This window comes from Amblyraja radiata, chromosome 10 (assembly GCF_010909765.2).
Source record: "Amblyraja radiata isolate CabotCenter1 chromosome 10, sAmbRad1.1.pri, whole genome shotgun sequence".
NCBI classification, from domain to species: Eukaryota; Metazoa; Chordata; class Chondrichthyes; order Rajiformes; family Rajidae; genus Amblyraja; species Amblyraja radiata.
This window is the reverse complement of record NC_045965.1, coordinates 31161307-31183444: the sequence shown is the minus strand read 5'-3', so window position 1 is coordinate 31183444 and position 22138 is coordinate 31161307. Positions and strand designations below refer to the sequence as shown.

Sequence of the window (22138 nt, the reverse complement as noted above, 5' to 3'; positions counted from 1 at the left end):
GCAGTCTTAGAATATTTAAGACTGAGGTGAGAAAAAACGTTTTCACCCAGAGAGTTGTGAAATTGTGGAATTCCCTGCCACAGAGGGCAGTGGAGGCCAAATCACTGGATGGATTTAAGAGTTAGACAGAGCTCTAGGGGCTAGTGGAATGAAGGGAAATGGGGAGAAGGCAGGCACGGGTTATTGATTGCGGACGATCAGCCAGGCGGTGCTGGCTCGAAGGGCCGAATGGCCTCCTCCTGCACCTATTTTCTATGTTTCTAAATGCTGCTCTGGAATGTCACTGTGCCAACAGCTTCCCCATATGTCAACAAAATGTTTTAATGGCACCAGCAGCATATTCAATCATGAAGGTTTCACAACTCATCTTGTTCTTGCCTTTGCTATACATACGTGCATAATATCAGCAATCATCAAAATGTAATTGGGACAATGGCTAATTTTCCCTATCCTAAAGTAAAGAGGTGCCAACTAGTACAAATGCGTATTACTTACACAATTAAAAATATAGATTTTCTTGAGAATTATGCTTTCCACCCCCTTTCCCATGCAAGAACTTATACTACGCATTTAAAACTGAAACAAGTGAGGAATAAGCAGCCTGTTAGCTTCTCATACAGGATGAGCTGGCATGTGCAAGGATTTTATTTTTGCTAAGGACAGAAAGTGTGAAAATGATACAACTTACTTTGGATCAACTTGAGTGATGAGTTTTAAAAGCTGATCTGCTGTAACCTAAATGGATAACATTAAACATTACAAGACAATGATAGAGATTTGTAATGTACTTTAGAGATAAAGATGATGCTAATATAATGCCACTATAGAACTTAAGAACTTCCATGGCAGAGCATCAAAAGTACAAACATCTGTAATTCATCAGCAAAATAAAAAAATAATCTTCTACAGTGACTCTACATTTCCAATAATGTGCATCCTGCAACTTTATGTAGTTCAGTATCAACGATAAAACGAGTTCAAACTTTCCCCGAGTGCAACAACTTTTCACAAGGAAAAAGTGAAGCCTAACAAATGCAGCCTTCTTATATATTGATAGGACACGTGTTCTTAGCAAATTTCTTCTAGTAATTTTAAACCTGGGACTTCACACAAGTTGTAAACAAAAATTAATGAAAATTAATATATTGTCTGTCTGAATATATTTTTATTTCTACCAGTATCTTAGTATTTATTTGAAAATTATTTGGTCCAGGCTACTGGAGTAAGTACCAAATTATGGTAATGTAAGCTTCTAAAATAAAACATTTAGGAAATGAAACTTGAAACCACTCATCTACTGGCCATACAAGGGAAAAAAACCTTCACTCAACCTCTCTTTCCAAGCTCTATAAAACCTCCCTATCAGGGCACCTTCCTGCACACCTGTCCCTCTGACATGAGCATTTGGCCAGTGACCACATTCTGAACATACACCTCCTGACATTCCACACTATATATCAGTGAGGTTTCCTCAAGGCCCATGGTTGCAGCCACAATGAAGAACATTGCATTATGCCATATCCACCACCAAATAATCACATTGAGCATGCCACAATAAATTGCACTGTTCATATTTGGTATGTTCCACCACATTTCATTAATCTTTTTCCAGTATTTCTCAAAGGGCACAATTAATTTATAAGGTGTACCACCATAGATCATAAGAGTTAGTAGAATTAGGCCATTCAACCCATCAATTCTACTCCGCCATTCGATCGTGGCAGACTATCTCTCCCTTCTAACCTCATTCTCCTGCCTTCTCCCCATAACCTCAGACTCCTGTACTGTTTCCCATAGTACATTCTCCCGTTATGTACTAGGTTTACATATTCTGTTGTGCTGCAGCAAGCAAGAATTTCATTGCCCTATCTGGGACATATGACAATAAAACACTCTTGACTCTAATCAAGAATCTATCTATCTCTCCCTAAAATATATCCAAACTTTGCCTCCTTGTGAGGCAAAGAATTCCACAGATTCACCATCCTCTGACTAAAGGAATTCCTCCTCGTCTCTTTCCTAAAAGAAAGTCCTTTAATTTTGAAGCTATGACTAGTCCTAGACTCTCCCTCGAGTGGAAACATCCTCTCTAAATCCAATCCAAGCCTTTCACTATTCTGAACGTTTCAATGAGGTCCCCCTCATTCTCCTAAACTCCAGCCAATATAAGCAGTGTCGTCAAACGCTCATATATTAACATATGTTAGTACCATAGGGAAGTAATACAGAATAGAAAATGGGGCTACGTCGTCTCTTCTGGATTCTAAAGGCCTGGAACATGTGTAATCTCCCCTCCCATTAATTTTTCGAATGCTATGGGTAACACTTGAATGTACAGTAGCGAGGGCGGAAAAAGTAAACAAATTGAGCAGAAAATACAGAACGAATTAAAAGCAGCAGAATAAATCAATAAAACAAAAAAGATGAGTAAAAGTAACAATATTTATTGGGCAGGAACTTTCACTTAAGGTCATGAATATATGGTGTTTCTACAGCATGATCTCATACATCATCTCCCATCCAGTGAAAGGCACCCATATGATGTACCAGTTCAAAGTGGCAGAAATTGATGGTAACTGTTGACTGACACAAGGGTCAGAGATGCTTCTGGCCCTCGGAGCTCTACTGTGAGCTTAGAGGCGCGGCATGATCTTCGGACACGCAACACAGAATGATTGCAGACAGGCAGCCAGACAGCCACGAGTATGCCCAAATTTCAAATTTAAAAGACCACAAGTAAAAGCAATTACAGTGTGGATAGCTGTGAAGCCTCTGGAAAATATGGTACAGTATGGCATCAAATAAATAAACGTAAAATATTTAGTGTCAAATAGCAAATTGTCAAAATAGCAGCAATAAATATTATTCTATCACAGCTGCCACATAGTATTTACCTGGGAATTTAAGTTTGCTCCTGGCAGTCCAAGTGCAGCAAGGGTAGGGTCCAAGCCGGGATTAACATTCCCGAGAGTAGCCAAAGGAACGCCGCTGAGCTGGTTAAAAGGAAAAAAATATTGTTCACATTAAAAATCAAACATGAAAACAAGTCTTGTGTTTTAATGCCAGCACTGTGACAATACGTACAAAAACATTGCCTTCAAAATTCTGTTTGACATTTTGCAAAAGTACACCATGTTCAAATTACTTGTTCTCAAACGACCAAATTAAAATCAAATCCATCTTGAAGTTGAATTTAACTATAACTCCCTTACCATTCCAGGTTTTGTTCATATAATGCCTTGCTTCTAAAGCAAATCATGAACAAATGAACACCAATAGTTTAGTGCAAATGCAAAATTAAGAATCTGAATAGACAAAAATACATTTTACATGTTTGAAGAAATGTCACAAATTTCAAGTTCTTCTAAAGTATTAACTGAAAGTCAGTATTTTTCAATGTTATTACTGTAATACAGCATATCAGTGAGAATGCAAATATTAAATACTTTATATCCAGTATGGTGTATAACACAATACTTATCCCTGTTGCTAGCTTATAATTTCAAATATTTTGCTTTAAATTCTCCCTTTAAAGCATTACAATTTAACAATCCAGGCCCCACTGCTTTTAGCTGACCTACATTGGAATACCTATTGCATAGCACACTAAAGAAAACAAACCTTTTAAAACATGTTAGCCCAGTCAGCGCTCGTTGTTACCACATCCCATCTATCTTTCTATATACTATTAAAACTCTGTGTTTGTGTGTGTTTATTTGTGGGTGTCAGATTCGGCCTTTGATTCCTTGGTCCGCCAAAACCACACGCTGAAACTCCGTGATTTTTTCCATTTCGCTAGCTAATTCACTTTTACATTCACTACAACGCCGAAATTTTTCACATTTCGCTAGCGTTCTTCGCTGCTGCCGCCCGGCTCTCCTCCACTCCCCCCCCCCCCCGGGCCCGGCGCTGTCACGCTGGCGGAAGGCACAGATCAGCTGCTCCCCTGCTGCTTTTCGCTGTCCCCGCGGGCTTCCACTCTCCGAAAATCCCACAGGTCAACGGCCTGTCGGCCCGCAGGCGCATTGAGGGCGTATGTAGCGTCTCGACGTCGTACGCATAGCGCACGGCATTGCGCGATGACGTCAGGCCGCCCCCCCTGGCAACCGCGCATTGCGGGTACAGACCCAACGGGTCTGCACTTGGGCTAGTATACTTTTAAAAGTGTGTATGTGTGTGTGTGTGTGTGATTTCGCCTGTGAAACGTATCTCCTCGAAAACCAGATGCCGAATTGGGGAAATGTTTACATATTTCAGTAGAGATTTTCCTTGTGATTTTAGAAACCCACTCCTCTACATTTGGTACATTATTTTAATGACTTTTTTATTAAAATTGTTGACCAATCTGACCTTTTAAAATCTGACCGCTGCCCAGCTGGACGTTACAATAACAGTGAAATGTTTACATCTTCTGGTAGAAATTTTCCTTATTTCAAAAATCCACTCCTCTATAAATTTGGTGAATTATTTCCCGAGATATTTACTAAAATTTATCACCAAACTGACATTTAAAAAAAATATAAAGGCTGCCCAGCTGCTGACCTCACAATGCCTTTGCTCGTGGCCCCACCCCCCGCTCTGGATTAATGCAGCTGCTGTCAATGCGCATGCGCAGTTTTCCACGATGTACGTTCGCCCACCCACCAAAAGGCGCAGAAAGAACGAGAAAATTCTACAGCAAAGATCCTACAGCTCCGCTCCACTACAGGGTCTTTGTTCTGCAGATCCCGAGGTCAGCGGCTTTCACGCGCTGAAGAGCTTTCTCCGCGCTGCCAGTGCAGCTTGTGAAGCCATGCCTCTCCCCTCCTCTGCACGCCCGCTCATTCCAGCTGTGGGTTTCCAGAATCAAGCTGGTTCTGTCTCTCTGCTTCTCGCAGCCCACTCACTCGCCCTCCCCCCTCCTCTTCGCACCTCCTCCCCCCCCTCCCTCCCCTAAACCCCCTCCACACACTCCCCTACCCCCTTCTCTCCTCCCATCTCGCTCCCCCCTCACCCACCCTCCCCTCAACCCCCCTCTCCCTCTGTCTCCTGCCCCTCTCTCTCGTCTCTCCCCCTTCTCGCTCTGCCCTCACTCTCTACCCCACCATCCCTCTCTAGAAGCGCCTGCGGGCTATGCGTCAGTGGATAGGGCGGTTATGGGGTAAAAGGAGCAAATTAATAATATTAATATAATATTGTGGCGGCACCTGATAGCAACCCAAGGTCACGACGAACCAACGGCTCTAGAGGGCAGCGTCTTGGTGGGGGAGGCGCGAGTCACGGGGTCGGTATCAGAGCTGTTATTTAAGGCTGGGCAACGCCCGTGTCAGCTGAGTAGGGAGCTGTATGCAGAAGAATAAACACGTCTAGAGCACACAACCTGTGTCCGACTAGCTTTTGGCTGGACTCCTGCCAGGGGGGGGGGGAGAGAGATAGCTGGTGTGTGTGAAGCCGCATGTCGCCCCCCCCCCCCCCCCCCCCGCAACCGCGCGCTGGGGGAACAGACCCAATGGGTCTCCACTTGGTCTAGTATATACTTCTAAAACTCTGATCTGATCTTTCGTTAGTTCGCTTGTGAATCACATCTTCTCCAAAACCCAAAAGCGCTAATGGTGAAGTTTTTACATATTCCGGTAGATTACCTCATAATTTCAAAAATCACCCCATCTGAAAATTTGATTCATTATTTCCCGAGTTTTTTTAAAAACTAAAACTGTTCACCAATCTGACATCTTTTTAAAATCAAACGTGCTGAAGCAAGCTGGATGACGTCACAATGCCTTTGCTCCTCGCGACAAGCTGCGCAGAATTTTCAACGCGCAGGGGGCAATTTTCCACGAGCTGCCTCTGCTCCTCGCGGCCAGCTGGTCAGTTTTCCACGTGCTGCGAGTTACGTGGCCCAGCTGCCTCTTCCCCCCCCCCCCCCCCGGCTCTGTATTGAAGCCGATAACACCCACCCCCCCCCCAGTCATTTTGTCGCCTCCCGACCCGTCTGACTTTTTTTTCCTTTTTAATATGTTTTTATATTTTTTATTTCAGTCCGTGCCACCACCCGACGGCAGGAGCGGTCCTCAGTGGAGGCCTCTACATAAGAGTCGCCCCCCCCCGGTGCAGTCTCTCGCACATGCGGTGCGAGAGACCGCAGCCCCCACTCGACCATCCAAAGGAGCCGCTCCCCAAGCCCCGGCCACATTCCAGCCCCAAACTCCCGACACTGGGCACCCGGTACATTGGGATGTGGGGGCATCTCCCCGACCGTCTGCTCCTGGGTCCGGCCAAGGTGGCCACCCGTGGGTCCATGCAGCAGGCTGCTCCCCATTCTCCCTCCATTTGCTCCCCCTCTGCCCCCTCCACCCATCTCCCCTTTTCCACCCATCTCCCCTTTCCCCCTTTCCCACCCCTCCCCCCCCCTCTCATCCCACTCCACCCCTTGTGTGTGTGGGGGGCGGTTAGTGTGTGTGGCGCCACAGCCCCCCCGCAACCGCGTGTTGAGGGGACAGGACCCAATGGATCCCCCTTGGTCTAGTTATGAATAAACAGACCCTGTTACCACTCACTTTAAGTGTGCCATCATCAACAATCAAAAGTTCTTAATTCTATCTCATCCTTCAAAGTTACCGATCCTACAACTCTTTCCTCAATGACAATGCCATCTCCCAAATCCATGTTTGTTGAAATTTCACATTTGAACATCGCTCCTCCAATCTGCTTTGTTCTCCAGAGTACTAAACCGATCTGATTATGTCATCTTCAAGCACTTCTACTGTGCTTTAATGTTAATATTTACAAATATTCAGTATACAATGATAAATGTTAATATTTATCAAAGTTTAAGACACCTTCAATATACCATATACAATAAATTATACATATCCACATGATGGGCTCATGTTGCTGTTTCGTTACAAATGTGCTCAAAAACTTGGAAATCTGTAAATCAGCAATAAATTCTCTTTACGAACAATAGTCTTATTTAACCGAAAATTGAAATTTACTTACTGACGCAAGAGGATTTGGTGTTGGCAAAAGTCCACCTCCAGGCAGCAAACCTGCCACTGCATTAGCTGGTGCCAACAGAGACAAAGCCTTAGATTCATCAGGAATGACTCCTGTAGAAAAATTCAGATCTCATTAGAACAAACTCTGTGATGTTGCGAGAACACATACATACACCTAGAAAAACAAGGTCTCACTGTTTTCAGCACCTTAGCTTGTAGAAAGTACTTATAATCTTGCTAAAATAGATTTATGATTTACTAATTACAACTGAAACCTTTAAACTTTTAGAATGAAATGTCATAGACGTAAAATTTGTTTTTTTTTGCCCTGAATCTACACATCAGTATATACTATAGTAAAAAAAATATAAATATCACAATACACACTACTTTTTTTTTGTAACACTGCCAAGATATTATCACCTGTACTCGATTTTTTAGTCATGAACCAAACGTAAGCAAGCACAGTCGGTTCTCCAGGGGTTGTGCTCTCAACTTTTCAAAAGATGTTTTATGAACAAGCGACTCGTGTCGGCTGCTTCACTATAAAGCACACAGAAAAATCAAGATACACAAGACAAAAAAAGTTTATGATTTAGGGACCAAAATCATGAAAAAGTTCACTATGACTTGTTTAGAACTTACCATTAGACAGGAGAAATTCATGAACAAGCTGAAACATACTGCTCATTATATATTAAATGCTACTTTGTGCAAGTGAACCAATTTTTTTTTTGCAATGTTACTAGATATTAATTTGCCACTGTGCCCCAATGCCCCACAATCAAGAGTGACATTCTGTAAATATATATACACACCAACTGCATTTCTATCCTTTACAGATAACAGTAATCAGCACTGCATGTATAAGATACTGTGTGGCACCTCGGCAAGAAAACATACAACAAGTAAAGGACACTTAAGAGAAACTGGATTAGCTGCAGAAGGCAAAACTGTTGGGTGGTATTTTCAGCAGGGCCTGGTAAATAGGTCTGGCTGAACCAGGGAAAAGAACTGTAAAACACAACAACAAAAAAAGAAAAACCACTGTTAAACAAAGGCAATGGTTCCACTTTCTGCACTGAGCGGTGCTGATAAAATTAACAGAATGCACTTAGTATAGAGATATCTGGGTTGTTTACATCACTCTGATGCTACCAACTGTCAGCAATAAAGGCTCATCTTTTAAATGTATAATATTACGCAGTTCATTTGTACCTTTGGTGTTCATACTCAGATGAAAGACTATTTTCACAGGAGGGAAAAACAAAGAAAAGGGGAAAAGGAAAATAGGCAAAAGAATGAAAGACAACTGACAGCCATTGTCTATCAGTAAATAAGAGTTCTGACGCTGCAAGTCCTTTCTCAAGCTCAGCAGGGATTTGCAGGTATTACTTGCTTACCGTGTTTCTTGTTTGAACTAAATTGAGATCTTCATTACAGTGCAAATTACAATCCCACAGAAATTAAAACATGCAAATAAAAATCCCTGCATAGTACTCCAGAGAAGTTGAAATTCCATGATGAGGAAACAACAGTATGCTTTCTCAGTTATTCAAGTTACCTACATTTTAAAAAAGGCTTTTAATACAGTTTTGCAACAGAAACACTTTTGTCCTAATCCAATTATTTTTCAATAAGCTTTGTTTAATGCATCAAATTTAGCACGGGTATAAGCTTACACATAACAGTGAAGTATTTTTGGACACCATGTGTAATAAATATTTAAAAACTAAAATTAGTACTCAGTTTGAAGCATCAACTTGTCTGCAGCTTCACAAGAAAATGTTAAAGAATAGTTCTGTGGAGTACACTGTGTAATTTCAGATACCACAAAGCAAGTCATTTTGGCATACACAGCTTTGTGTTGCCATTCCTGGTGTGTAATTTGATTCATAAATGTAATTGTTACCAATGAACTTCCAGATGCCTACAAATGGAAATAGAATATGCCAAAATTACCTACTCTATAGTACACTATCCCCTTTAAGCTCATTTCTCCTTTAGCCTGTCCTCTTAAATCTGCTGAATTCTTTCCTTCATAAAATCTAAACTGGATAACATCAAAGCCTAGAAATATAGAAACAGTAAAGAGAAAAGGTAGTTAACAAGAACAAATGTTTATAACAGGACAACACGTGGGGACTCTTATGCTTGCTGGCCTTTTGTAAATTGCCTAGAATCCCCTGTCGCTGCAGAGGACCCACTTTTTCAGTCATCAGGGAAGGGGCTCTGCAATTGCCTTCTCCACTATAAAAATCACACACACAAATAACAGAGAGAAGAATTTATTATTTTGGATGATGGTCTGGGTATTTTTTTTAAATGAAACAATATGGTTATTTAAAAAAGACAACTCCACCATTGCTAAAACACACAAAAAGGTGGATTAACCAACTTTTTTAAAAATCTATATATTTTTTTACCCCATCCCATTAAAAACCCTTGGTATACTGCATTAATAATAAATCTCTACCAGTATAATTTATTCCCACAAATATAATACCACAAATAAGAAGGAATGGTATTTCTACTTTTAATTGGGGGGTTTCTGGCAAAATAAGAACTTGTTTCAACAGGTTTGATATTACTTGTTTTTATGATATAGTTTGAATTTAAATGTAGACACAAAATGCTGGAGTAACTCAGCAGGACAGGCAGCATCACTGGAAAGAAGGAATGGGTGACGTTTCGGGTCGAGACCCTTCTTCAGATATTTCGCCATATGTGTTACTAAATTATAACACATTCAAAAAAAGACAAAGGTGGGTAAATTCCAATTACGTTGAGACAATTGTCATTCAACATTATTGCAAGTTGTTTATTCTTATATACTACCTCATTGCATATACATCATTGGTGCTGTTTACAAATTAAAGACGTGCATTACTGTCTGGGTGAAAAAACAAAGTTGTGAATCTGTGGAATTCTTTGCCACAGAAGGCAGTGGAGGCCAATTACCTGGATGTTTACAAGAGAGATTTAGCTCATTGGGCTAATGTAATCAAGGGATATGGGGAAAAACCAGGAACGGGATACTGTTTTTGAAGGATTAGCCATGATCATATTGAATGGCTTGAAGGGCCAAATGGTCTACTCCTGTACCTATTTTTTATGTTTCTATTACTATGACCATGATTTATTTAATTCCTTAATCCTGATGTCGTTTCATAAAATATTTTTAATATGCAGAATTAAACATAACCACCTGGGATCATATGGGCCCTATAATTAAAATAAAATTGGTCTTGATCCTATGTTAGTTATTAGCCTAGAGGTAATCCACTGAATTTTTTTTTTAAAAAGGCAGCCAAGCCCCGGATACCTCTCAAGTACACTGCATCTTTAACATATGGCATTTCTGATGCTGTTAATAATGACAATATACCAAGGGTTAATGTGTCAATAACGATCATCATGCAGGTCCAATGCAATTTACTCAAAGGCTTTAACGTGTACAACCGAAGTTGGAAAGGGCCAAAATCCCCAAGCAATAAAACCACAAACCTTCTGCGTAAGGTACAACTATCAATGCTCTGTCAATGAAGACCGTATTTGTCAAATGCTGCCCCACTCCCACAGCGTCAGGATCATGAAACTTTACGAAACACACGCGGGACGTCACTGGCAACGGTGATTCACTGGGAAAAGAAAAACATGGTTGAACCAACGCTGACTTCACATGCCATCTTATAAAACACAAATGAAAATAACTATATCCAATCTTAATCAAATAAAGTTACATTGTTTCACAGTTCTGCATATATCAGTTTTTTTCTCCATACTTTCTACCAAGCATTAGGCACATACATACAACAGGACACAAGCTAAAGTCCACGTGTCCAATTTAATTTTTTGCAGAGCAACTCCTTAATTTTGTTATTGAACATGTCCAAAAATAAATCACAAACTAGCAGGGTGACAGTAGGGCTGATAGGGGAATGCAAAGTTGAAATGACACAACTATTTCAGCCGAGCATTAAAAATAATGAAATCACTGGTCTGCTCATTCCTTAAAGATCAAAAGGCAGAAAGAGCAAGATTTATTCCACATAAGAAAACACAAGCAAAAGGTGCCTCCACTTTAATTGCTGAACGTCATTACATAGCCACAGTAGTCTTTGAGTACAACCGAACGAGGACATTTTAAATTGGCACCCAATCAATAGGCCATTTAAAAAAACCATTTATTTAGTTATTCATTTTTTAATATTATAAATCATGTATACTGGAGTGGTTTACCTTATGTTCAGCAGTCAACAGCATTAGCAAAAGCATTTAAATTGCTCAATAATATCTTAAACATCTTTTTTATCAAAATGGATTTCATAATAGAAAAATAAGATGCAAATGAGTTTAACTTCAATGACCATTTGATGCTTTTGGAATTGTATCTTTGTCTTGTACAAAACTGACAACTATTCAGTATACTACTACAAAATATTGATAACGTCCAAAAACCAGGCAGCAAAGCAAGATATTTACTTTTCATTCCAAAAAAAAAGACAATCAAGATTAGAACATTCACTCATCAGAACAAATGTACCACCGCTCTGCCTCTTTTATCTGCCATCTTAGCATTTCACTTCTGAGTTTTGATTTTCATCCTTGTTGCTTTCCGTCTATTATTCTTAACATGTATTCGCTAACTATGGGCATTGAGGGAAAAATTAATATGTATTTATCTCAGCACTATAACGAGAATTACAACTCCGCTCCCTCCCCCACACCAATGTTTAGATTTTTTTTTAAATTAAAATGGTACTCTTCTTTACGTGGTATCATTCTGATACACTAATTTCTCTTTGGTCTAAACTCTCACTCGCCTGGTTGTCAACATAAACCTTGACAAAAAAAGATGCAAGTGAAATTAGGGAATGACTCAAATTCTCAGACTGTGGTGTCAACTCCTAAAACTAACTAAAATCTTCTCCCCACATTCTCTTAGAACACTAAAACGCCCTTCATAAAGTTTGAGATGAGTCAATGTATATTCAATTTCTGAACCCTCCTTCAACGTTTTGAGAAGTGCATCAATTTTGGGTCGAGTCAGCTTCAAAACTAGTACACTTGTCGCTTTACCTTCCCCCTTGACTCCATTCAAGGACCTAAGCAGTCTTTCCAGGTGCGGCAGAGGTTCACCTGCACCTCCTCCAACCTCATCTATTGCATCCGCTGCTCTAGATGTCAGCTGCTCTACATCGGTGAGACCAAGTGTAGGCTTGGCGATCGCTTCGCCGAACATCTCCACTCAGTTCGCAATAACCAACCTGATCTCCTGGTGGCTCAGCACTTCAACTCCTCTTCCCATTCCGAATCTGACCTTTCTGTCCTCGGCCTCCTCCATGGCCAGAGTGAGGACCACTGTAAATTGGAGGAGGAGCCCCTCATATTTCGCTTGGGCTGTTTGCTCCCCAGCAGTATGATCATTGACCTCTAATTTCAGGTAGTCCTTACTTTCTCCTCTCCTTCTCAGCTCTCCCTCAGCCCACTGGCTCCACCTCCTTTCCTTTCCTCTCCCCTCCCCCCCCCCCTCACATCAATCTGAAAAAGGGTTTCGGCCCGAAACTTTGCCTATTTCCTTCGCTCCATAGATGCTGCCTCACTCGCTGAGTTTCTCTAGCATTTTTGTCTACCTTTGATTTTCCAGCATCTGCAGTTCCTTCTTAAACAGTATATTGTTGCTCTCTACTAATTTGGTATGTTCTTTACAAATATGTAAAATCAAATTCCTTTCCAGGTGGCTGGATGTACAACATCCAGGTTTTGGCACAACAAATTATGGCTGGTTGAAAACAGAAGAATAGAGGTTGCTCGGAAGTCTCAGTTAGGCTCGGAAGTCTCAGTTAGGCAGATGAGAGCAGCAACCATTCCCCATGAAACCAAGCTTCTCAACCCAAGCCTTGTGGATTATTGTTTAGGTGACATATTAAAATGAAACATCACATCGGGCTTGTGCAATCTACCAGCTGTACTTCGTGCGTGTTACATTTTAATCCTAGTGAGCAAAATATATATTATTCAACCACTCGAGAAATTTACGTTAATTTGTACCAAAAGATTTCCATGTAGCAGGTTTAGAGGATTTACATACATGTGAATGCAGCTATGTTTTTGATAAAAACAAATAAGTGTAATCACAAAATAATATATACATTTGCAATACATTATAGCTATATTGCCTTTATTAATATGATGAAATATTGTAAATGCATTACTCAGACATGCTACATTAACTTTGTTAAGTTGAACCAGAAGTTGCCACATTCTGATAGACGATCAAGCAGTACAACAGGCGATTTATTAATACAAAAATGTCTTTTTGGAGCAGCGATCTGCATTTAAAATATTTTTAAGACATTTACAAATTTCATGAAATTTGAAGCTAAATACTTAAAACCTAGGTATTTTACTTGTATAAACACAAATGCTTGTTGCCTGGGTCACCAAATTGTTTCAGATATGCTGCAAATAATTTGTTATGATGTAAAATAAATTGTATTTTTATGATAGCTTTGATATCTTAGGGTGCCTTCTTGGCATGACAGACTCTGGGAATTACTTCTGAAACAAGTGCAGTGGTACAGACAAACAGTGACTGAAAAGGATAAATGTTGTAATTAGTTCAATATTGATATACAATACATACAAGTTGTTGATGTAATGGAGAGGGTTGCATAGTAGGACGCATTTAGATCTAAGAAGATTTTTTTCAAACATGTTATTAGTACTTAAACAATGCAATAGGACAACAAAATAAAATTTTAAATAGAACATACCAAGAAAGCACAAGCAAAGCAAAAACTAAGCAATAGGAGTGGAAGAATAAAGAGCAAATATTTGAAAGGCGAAAAGGACATGATATAAATCACAAAGTTTGAATAGATGCAGAAATTCAAGCAAGGTCGTCAGGAATAACTGTAAGTCAGCCAGGAGATGTCAAAGCTTTGCAATGAACAGGAGTGCCCTAGATGAAAAGGTATAGTTCGGAAAACAAGGTTGCACAAAAGAGAAAAAGAGACATGGCAACAGAAATATGAAATGCAGTAATAATAGATTAAATTAAAAACAAAACTTACCTGACAAGGAGGAAGAAAATGGAAAGCAGACCTGGGCAATTCGTACCACAGTTCCACCAGTGGTGGGAAGCCTGCTTACACTGACAGGCAATTGTTTACACATAAATTTTCATTATCAATGGATACATCGTACTTTTATGGTGAAAATACTGATGAGTCAAAAGATTGTGACAACAGGACAATTTTTCAGACACTGCCACATGACTTGGTTAAAACTATAAACATTTGCTTCAAAGAAATCAAACATCAATTTCAGGCAATAGAACGTAAAATATACTAGTTTGTGGCTTGAAATGGAGCACTTCCTCCAGTGTCTTGGCTTTCTAATTTGCATTGTACACTTATTTTTACAAAGGCAGCTGATTATACATGGTTATCCATATCTAAATACTCATGGATGTTTCTGTTTCCTTGAATTATAGTATTGAAATATGGATTTATTTCAATTCCCTACTCACTCGGGGCCTAAAAAATGAAGTAAATAGCTTCTAATCACTGTGAACCTTTTTTCTTCATCCTTGGTAGCACTCTTCCATTGACCTTGGCATAGCATTTGCTTACTTCAAACAAATATTTCCAGAGAACAATGATCACACCAATTTGTGTTAAAACCAGCAACTATAAAAAAATAACTAATTTAGAATGCAGTTTTGACATTAGAAGACATCCTCTAGTTCCAGGTAACATTGTGCATTAATTCCCAGAATACACACATACAAGCAGGAAGTTCACTAATTCTCTGTACATTCAACCACATTTCAACGCAAAGCATGGGTTCCCAAACCGTAATTCAAGCTCCACATTAACCCTCTATGGTTAGGAATGTGTACATATCCTCAAGAAGGCAAATTCCTGTTCGCTTTTCAACAACACTAAATGAGTTACGTGCACACATTTATTACTTGATCATTTGCCCTAGTATTATTCTTGTCGGTCCCATTTGAAAAATCAGTACTCCGCTATCAGTACTATGCTATCTCAACGTTTCATTTGATTAATAATCTGTCTAATATTAGATCTACAGTGTATCGTGCATCCCGAACACGAGTACCTAGAACAAGTATTGCCTGTGACTATCCGTGCAGCGGCTTCGCATTGGCGGCCATTTTACATTACTCGGGTAATAATACAAATGTACGCTTTGATGCAACTTAAAGCAATATTTCTTGTTATTTAAGTGCATCCTACAGCCTTATCGTCGGTATGTGATTAGACCAGCAATATACTTCAAAATAAACGCGGCTGTGCGGAAACGTGGCCTGGTGAAACGATATTAGAGTGGGCAACCAATAGCCAGACAATGGTGGAAGTTGCCGAAGGCTCCGAGATCCGTGAAAAGAAGGGCATCTGCGGACAATTTCGAAAGGTATTTGGAAACGTACATCCGCACAAGCAGAATGGACACACAGGGTCGGTTTCCCGCAGCAAGTTAAACGTTTGGCGTCAGGTCATGTGGAGCCGCTGGACGGCGCGGCCTAGGCCCGGCCCCGCCTGCGAGTTTGGAGCTACTCACTCTGAAGGGAAGAGCCGCAAATCGTCGATTTTGCCCAAGAACCCGAACAGAGTTTTCATCTGCTCGGAGGTCGCGCTCGGTGAAACATTGGTCACTTGAATCACGTCCGTAGTCATCGTTTAAAATTATTTATGCTTTTTTTTGTTGGAAAAGGGACAGAAATTTATTTTCCCGATCCAACTTTCCACGACGTTTTCATGAACCTAAGACATTAAAATACATAAGAAAAGAAAGTGGGAGAGTACATATGACAATTTGACGATAATTAATCGGCAGTGAACACTCTCGGCCGTAAACGCTCAACAACAACGACGACAACAGGCAACCTCCGCAGTATCCCACAATGCTGCGCGCCCGGCCGCGCACGCGCGCTGCTTCCCCCGCTGCCCCGCCTGCGGCAGGTGTGTGCGCGTGCGACTCCCCGCGCAGCCGCGCCCCGATCACCCCCCCCGCCTTCTCCCCGAGCCCTCCTCCCCTCTCCGGCCCCACCACACTATCCATCACCCGAGCCCTCCTCCCCTCTCGGGCCCCATCACCCGAGCCCTCCTCCCCTCTCCGGCCCCACCACACAACCCATCACCCGAGCCCTCCTCCCCTCTCCGGCCCCACCACACACCCCATCACCCGAGCCCCCCCTCTGGGCCCCCACCACACACCCCATCACCCGAGCCCCCCCCCCTCCCTCCTCCCCCTCCTCCTCCCTCTGGGGCCCCACCACACTCCCCATCACCCGAGCTCTCCCCCTCTGGGGCCCCACCACACACCCCATCACCCGAGCCCCCCCTCTGGGCCCCCACCACACACCCCATCACCCGAGCCCCCCCTCTGGGGCCCCACCACACACCCCATCACCCGAGCCCCTCCTCCTCCCTCTGGGGCCCCACCACACTCCCCATCACCCGAGCCCTCCTCCCCTCTCCCCCTCTGGGGCCCCACCACACTCCCCATCACCCGAGCCCCCCCCCCCTCCTCCTCCTCCTCCCTCTGGGGCCCCACCACACTCCCCATCACCCGAGCCCTCCTCCCCTCTCCCCCTCTGGGGCCCCACCACACTCCCCATCACCCGAGCCCCTCCTCCCTCTGGGGCCCCACCACACTCCCCATCACCCGAGCCCTCCTCCCCTCTCCCCCTCTGGGGCCCCACCACACACCCCATCACCCGAGCCCCCCCTCTGGGGGCCCACCACGCACCCCCATCAGCCGAGCCCTCCCCAATCACCTGAGCCCCTGCATAATGCCAGCCATGGAAATGGCGCCAGCTTTGCTGTGCCACTCACTCTCTCTCTCTCCCTCCCTCTGACAGACTATGTCACGACATAGTTTTACTTCAATTCAAACTCTCGAAAAGCTGTGGTTCTTTATTTTAAATTAATAGACACGTGTTGGATTAGCGGAATGAGCATGTCACGCTCAGGGACGCATTTGAATGTTATACAAAACACAAAAAATGCTGGGATAACTCAGCGGGTCAGGTAGCATCTGAGAAAGGAATGGTCAGACCAAAGATACTAGAGGAGCTCCGCTCTATAGTCTTTGGGTCAGACGACGTTTCTAGTCTGGATCCTCCTTTCCCATTAGAACGTTCGTTAACGTTTGTTTATTAGAACAGCTTTGAAATAAAATGAATGGTTATTGCATTCAGTCAATGAACAAATCATCCTTATTCCAGAAGCCATTTTCTGTCTCCTTCTCAAAATCTACAAGCAAGATCGAGCTGGTAGACCCATTATTTCTCCAAATCCCCTGGTTCTGTTTTATTCCTCCTGGTCTAGCCCCTTTCGACCCATGTCCAAGACAAATCATGTCTGTGGTGCATCTGTGGAGGCAAAAGGATGGTCAACGTTTTGGGTCGGGAACCTGTATTGTCTTAGTAAGAATGTTGTTTTAAGAACAGCGGAAGCAGAGAAAGGAACTATCCTCGAAGAAAGGAGGGATCTTCTATGTAGGTACCTACCTTGTCGAGACTTTCCAGTGGAACAAAGAAATAGAGAAACAAGAGACTGCAGATGCTGTAGTCCGGACCTAAAACTTTAACCATTCTTCTGGCCTGCTAAGATCTATCAACAGTTTATTTTTTGCTCCATCCTTCTACATTCTCTTGGGCCTCTATTATCCATTGCTTGATTACTGAAAGAAACTACAGGGCAGGGAGAGGGGGGGAAATGAAGCAGGTCAGAGTCTGGGTATATTGTGATATATAACTCATAAGTTTTGGCCATCTACAAGTTATGTTAGGAATATGAAGAAGAACTCCCTCTGAAGAAGTCTCGACCTGAAACGTCACCCATTCCTTCTCTCCAGAGATGCTGCTTGTCCCACTGAGTTACTCCAGCTTTTTGTCTATCTTCGGTTTAAACCAGCATTTGCAATTCCTACCTACACAAGTACTCTCCACTTGCCTGGTTATGTACTGCTCCAACAACTCTAAAGAAACTTGCTAGTGTGTGTCATTTACAAAATGTACTGCAGTTCATTATCCAGACTCCCTGATACTATCTCCCAAAACCAGGAACCTCTATCACCAACAAGGACAGGGCAGTTCCCCTGATGCATCCTGATTTGGAAATGTATCACTAGTCTTCATTGGATCTAAATCCGAGAACTTCCTTCCTAATAGCACTTTTGGAATATCTTCACAAGGACTACAGAAGTTCAAGAAGATGGTTTATTATCACCTTCTCCAGGGCAATAAGGGATGTCCAAGAAAGTTCAGTTACTCCCACAAAGTAAGTGACCTGAAATTTGAAAATGGTTGAAATTCACTGCAGATTGGGCAGTGTCTGTGAAGAAAGGCAATATTGTTTTCACTCAGAAACTTTTCTGGGAGGGAAAGACAAACTCAGTAGGTCGGGCAACATTCATGGGGAAAACATTGGTGGGGGACGCTTCTCCGTCTGAAGAAGGGTTTCGGCCCGAAACGTCGCCTATTTCCTTCGCTCCATAGATGCTGCTGCACCCGCTGAGTTTCTCCAGCAATTTTGTGTACCTCCAGTTGGCTTTATGGGCAGCGCTCAGCGCGCATGCGCACCGTGAGAGGCGCGGCCTTCCCGGAGAAGGCGGCGGTGGCCTGTTGTATTTTGCTGCTGTTGTGTTTTGTTTCTGTAGAATTTTGTTCCTGTAGCCATGTCCCGGAAGGGAGGAAGTAGGTTCGCAAATTACAAAGCAGGATTTCAACCTCCAGGGAAAGAGTCGCCTATGTTTGCGGCTTTCATTAAAGCGGCAAGGAAAAGTGGTCAGCTGAACCTTTCCAACCGAGAGTTGAGTGAAGGTAGGTAGGGCGCAGCTTGTGAGTGTATTCGGTCGTGTAAGTAACTGGAATGCAAGGTGCTGAAAAATCCTCTGGAAAGAAAATATGAATAAGATCCTGCTTAAGAGGGAAACATTACTTTGCTAAATATTTGCGTACACATAACACAATGTTGGTAACTCTAAATATTTATATGTAGTAAGTTTGTGAGTAAGTGCACAGAAGGTTATGAAATGATTCCTGGATTGTTCTGTTCGATTTCCCCAGAACCGTTTAGTGGAGCCCTCTGTCTCCGGTCTACAGAAGAGAAAACATAAGCAAACTTGAATTTTTCAACCAGCGGCCACATCTTAAAAGTAACTGGGGATAGATATTTATCGGTAATGTCAGGTTTGGATGTAATAGGTGCAGGAGTAGGCCATGCGGCCCTTCGAGCCAGCACTGCCATTCAATGTGATCATGGCTGATCATCCCCAATCAGTACCCCGTTCCTGCCTTCTCCCCATATCCCCTGACTCCGCTATTTTTAAGAGCCCTATCTAGATTTCTCTTGAAAGCATCCAGAGAACCTGCCTCCACCGCCCTCTGATGGTCTAGTAATGTTAGTAGATTAAAGGCACTTGTATACTCGGTAAATTACTGTCTTTGGTAGGATATAAACGCATGAGATGGATAGGGCCTTGAAATGCGACTACGTCGTGATGTAAGGTAGTGTGAACAAAGTCATTTTCAGCTGTTGTTTCAATGACTGTTAAATCGTAAGTTTAGAACTAGTAATGTTTGCTGATAAAGACATAGTGTTGGGTTGTATTATAGTTGAGCAGGTAATTAACTAGTTTATACTCCATGCATGAAATCTTGCCATATCTATTTGCCTTACCCAAGTGCCAATCAATGAGAGTATTTAAGTATCTTTCTCATGAAACTTGCATTTAATCAGGTGAGGGGGGAAAATATTTAACAATAACCTGAGGGGCAACTTTTTTACAAAAAGGGTTGTGGGTATATGGAATGAGCTGCCAGAGGAGGCAGTTAATAATAATAATAATAATATATATTTTATTGTCATTGCACGTCAGTGCAACGAGATTTAGTGTGCAGCTCCACTGATGTACAAGAAAGGTAAATAAATACAATACATAAATAAACAAGCTGAATTGATTGACGTGACCATCTGAGGGAGACTGTCCAAAGGGGTTGGGTGGGGGGGCACTCATTAGGGCCGATACTGAGGCAGATACTATCAAAATGTTTAAAATACATTAGGGCAGGTACATGGATAGGATAGGTTTAGAACAAGACGGGGCCTCCAGTCGCCAGGCTCTCTAAAAAGTGAGATACAGGTCCACCACTGATTTTACAGCATGGTTGGTTCCAGAGCCTTCCTGGATGATCCCTTTTGCTGGTCAAACAGATCTGAGAGGAATGTAGCCAGAAAATGACAGGACTCTTATGAACATTAATATAAAGAAGGATCTTGGGGTGCAATTGTATAGCCCTCTGAAAGTAACAATGCAAGTAGATTGGGTGATCCAGAAGGCGTTGGGCATGCTTGCCTTCATCATAGATAGATAGATTTCCTTTATTGTCATTCAGACCTTTCGGTCTGAACGAAATGCTGTTGCCTGCAGCCATACATGTAATAATAACAACACACAATAAACACAAATTAACATCCACCACAGTGAGTTCACCAAACACCTCCTCACTGTGATGGAGGCAAAAGTCTTAGAGTTACTGTCTCTTCCCTCCTCTTCTCCCTCTGCGCCGAGGCGATACTCCACCGGGCGATGGTATCAGTCCCGCGGTTCAAGCTCCGCGGCCCGGGGGTGGTCGAAGCTGCCGCCCTCCAGTCCAGCGGACGCAGCTGTTGCAACGGGAGCTCCGGAAAACAGGCACCAGCCTGTGACCTGCGAGCTCCCGACGTTGTCATCCGCTGGCCCGCGGCCGAGCCCCGGATCCAGGTCGCCGTCGCCAGAACGCCGCCTCAGCCGCCGGAGCACCGTCTCCGCACCGGGCCGCCCACACGGCAGCGTCTCAGCCCCGCACCGGGCTGCCCCCACGGGAGCGCCTTCCAGCCGGGAGCCGGTCCGCCCTCACCGGAGCGCCTTCCAGCCGGTAGCCAGGCCACCCACACGGCAGCTTCTCAGCCCCGCACCGGGCAGCCCCCACGGGAGAGCCTTCCAGCCGGGACCCATGCCGCTCACACGGGAGCGCCTTTCAGGTCAATGAGCACAAAAATCAGGAAGTAGTGTTACAGCCATATAAAACGTTGGTTTGGCCACTTTTGGAGTGTTGTGTGCAGTTCTGGTTGCTGTATTACAGGGAGGATGTGGAGGCTTTGGAGAGGATGCTGAAAAGTTTCCAAGATGTTGCCTGGATTCACGAAAAGAGAAGGTTTAACAATCTTATATTTTCTCTGGAGTGCTGAAGGCTATGGGCAACTTAATAGAAGCATAAAATAGTGAGAAGCATAAATAGCATAGATCATCAGAGTATTTCTCCAGGGTGAAAATGTCAAATACGAGGCGGCATATATTTAAGCAGAGATGGAATGTTTAAAGGAGGTGCATTAGGTGAATGCAACAGCTTTCTGGAGGAATGTTGAAAGCAGATATGATTGCAATGCTGAAGACGCATTTCGATAGTACATGAATGGTCAGGGAATGGGGAATTATAGACCATATGCAGGCAGATCAACAGTTTAAATTGGCGTAGTGGTCGGCGCAGACATTGAGGGGCCAAGACCCGTTCCGTGCTGTACTGTTCCGTGTAGATTTTACGGCAATAATATTGCTGTCATGCATTTCGTATATCTAAATTATGGTCTTATTTTCCACCTTGCTTGAATGATGTATTATTCGTTTATTTCCCTCACTGTTTCTAATTTTGTGCTCTTGCAATTGCAAATCAGTATAAAGAAAATATTAAATGTAAAGTTTTATTTTGTCATACGATCACTGTTAAGATGCCTTATTAAGGAAAATAGATCATTTTATTAAATGCTGTGAATTGGGTTCAATTGTAATTGTTGCTTACTAAATTATTTATTTTAATGCAGTACCCCAGAGTGTATGGCGGATAAATCTGGACCCACCAGAGGATTGTCATTTGAATGTCTCGTTTAACGCAAGTGATCGATGGTGGGATCAGACAGACCTAAGTAAACTTATCTTGGCTTCCAACAAACTAGAGTCCTTATCAGATGATCTTCAGCTCCTCCCAGCTCTCACAGTACTTGATGTAAATATGTATTTGTAATAATCTTTTGAAAACTAGTTTAATACATCTGCATTAAATTGTAATTGGGAATAATACAATA

The 22138-nt window shown here is 42.6% G+C and overlaps 2 protein-coding genes across 5 annotated transcripts in view; one reads left to right on the top strand and one right to left on the bottom strand.

Moving 5' to 3' along the window:
* Window positions 1–15932, bottom strand: part of srsf11 (serine and arginine rich splicing factor 11) — a 30063-nt gene extending 14131 nt beyond the window's left edge. Inside the window, exons 1-5 of one of the 3 annotated variants that reach the window (XM_033028486.1) lie at window positions 15570–15932; window positions 10485–10618; window positions 6979–7088; window positions 2895–2993; window positions 689–735 (exon numbers count right to left, since the gene is read on the bottom strand). In XM_033028486.1, the coding sequence (XP_032884377.1) occupies window positions 689–735; window positions 2895–2993; window positions 6979–7088; window positions 10485–10618; window positions 15570–15685 (506 nt within the window). In that variant the 5' untranslated portion in view covers window positions 15686–15932. Of the gene's footprint in view, window positions 1–688; window positions 736–2894; window positions 2994–6978; window positions 7089–7400; window positions 9933–10484; window positions 12094–15569 lie in introns of those variants that run through there. The other 2 variants (XM_033028488.1, XM_033028487.1) reach the window with 2 other exon arrangements.
* A 2632-nt stretch (window positions 15933–18564) lies between these two features.
* lrrc40 (leucine rich repeat containing 40) overlaps window positions 18565–22138 on the top strand; it is a 54174-nt gene continuing 50600 nt past the window's right edge. For both annotated transcript variants that reach the window (XM_033028485.1, XM_033028484.1), the window contains exons 1-2: window positions 18565–18837; window positions 21878–22059. In XM_033028485.1, the coding sequence (XP_032884376.1) occupies window positions 18693–18837; window positions 21878–22059 (327 nt within the window). In that variant the 5' untranslated portion in view covers window positions 18565–18692. The remainder of the gene's footprint in view (window positions 18838–21877; window positions 22060–22138) is intronic.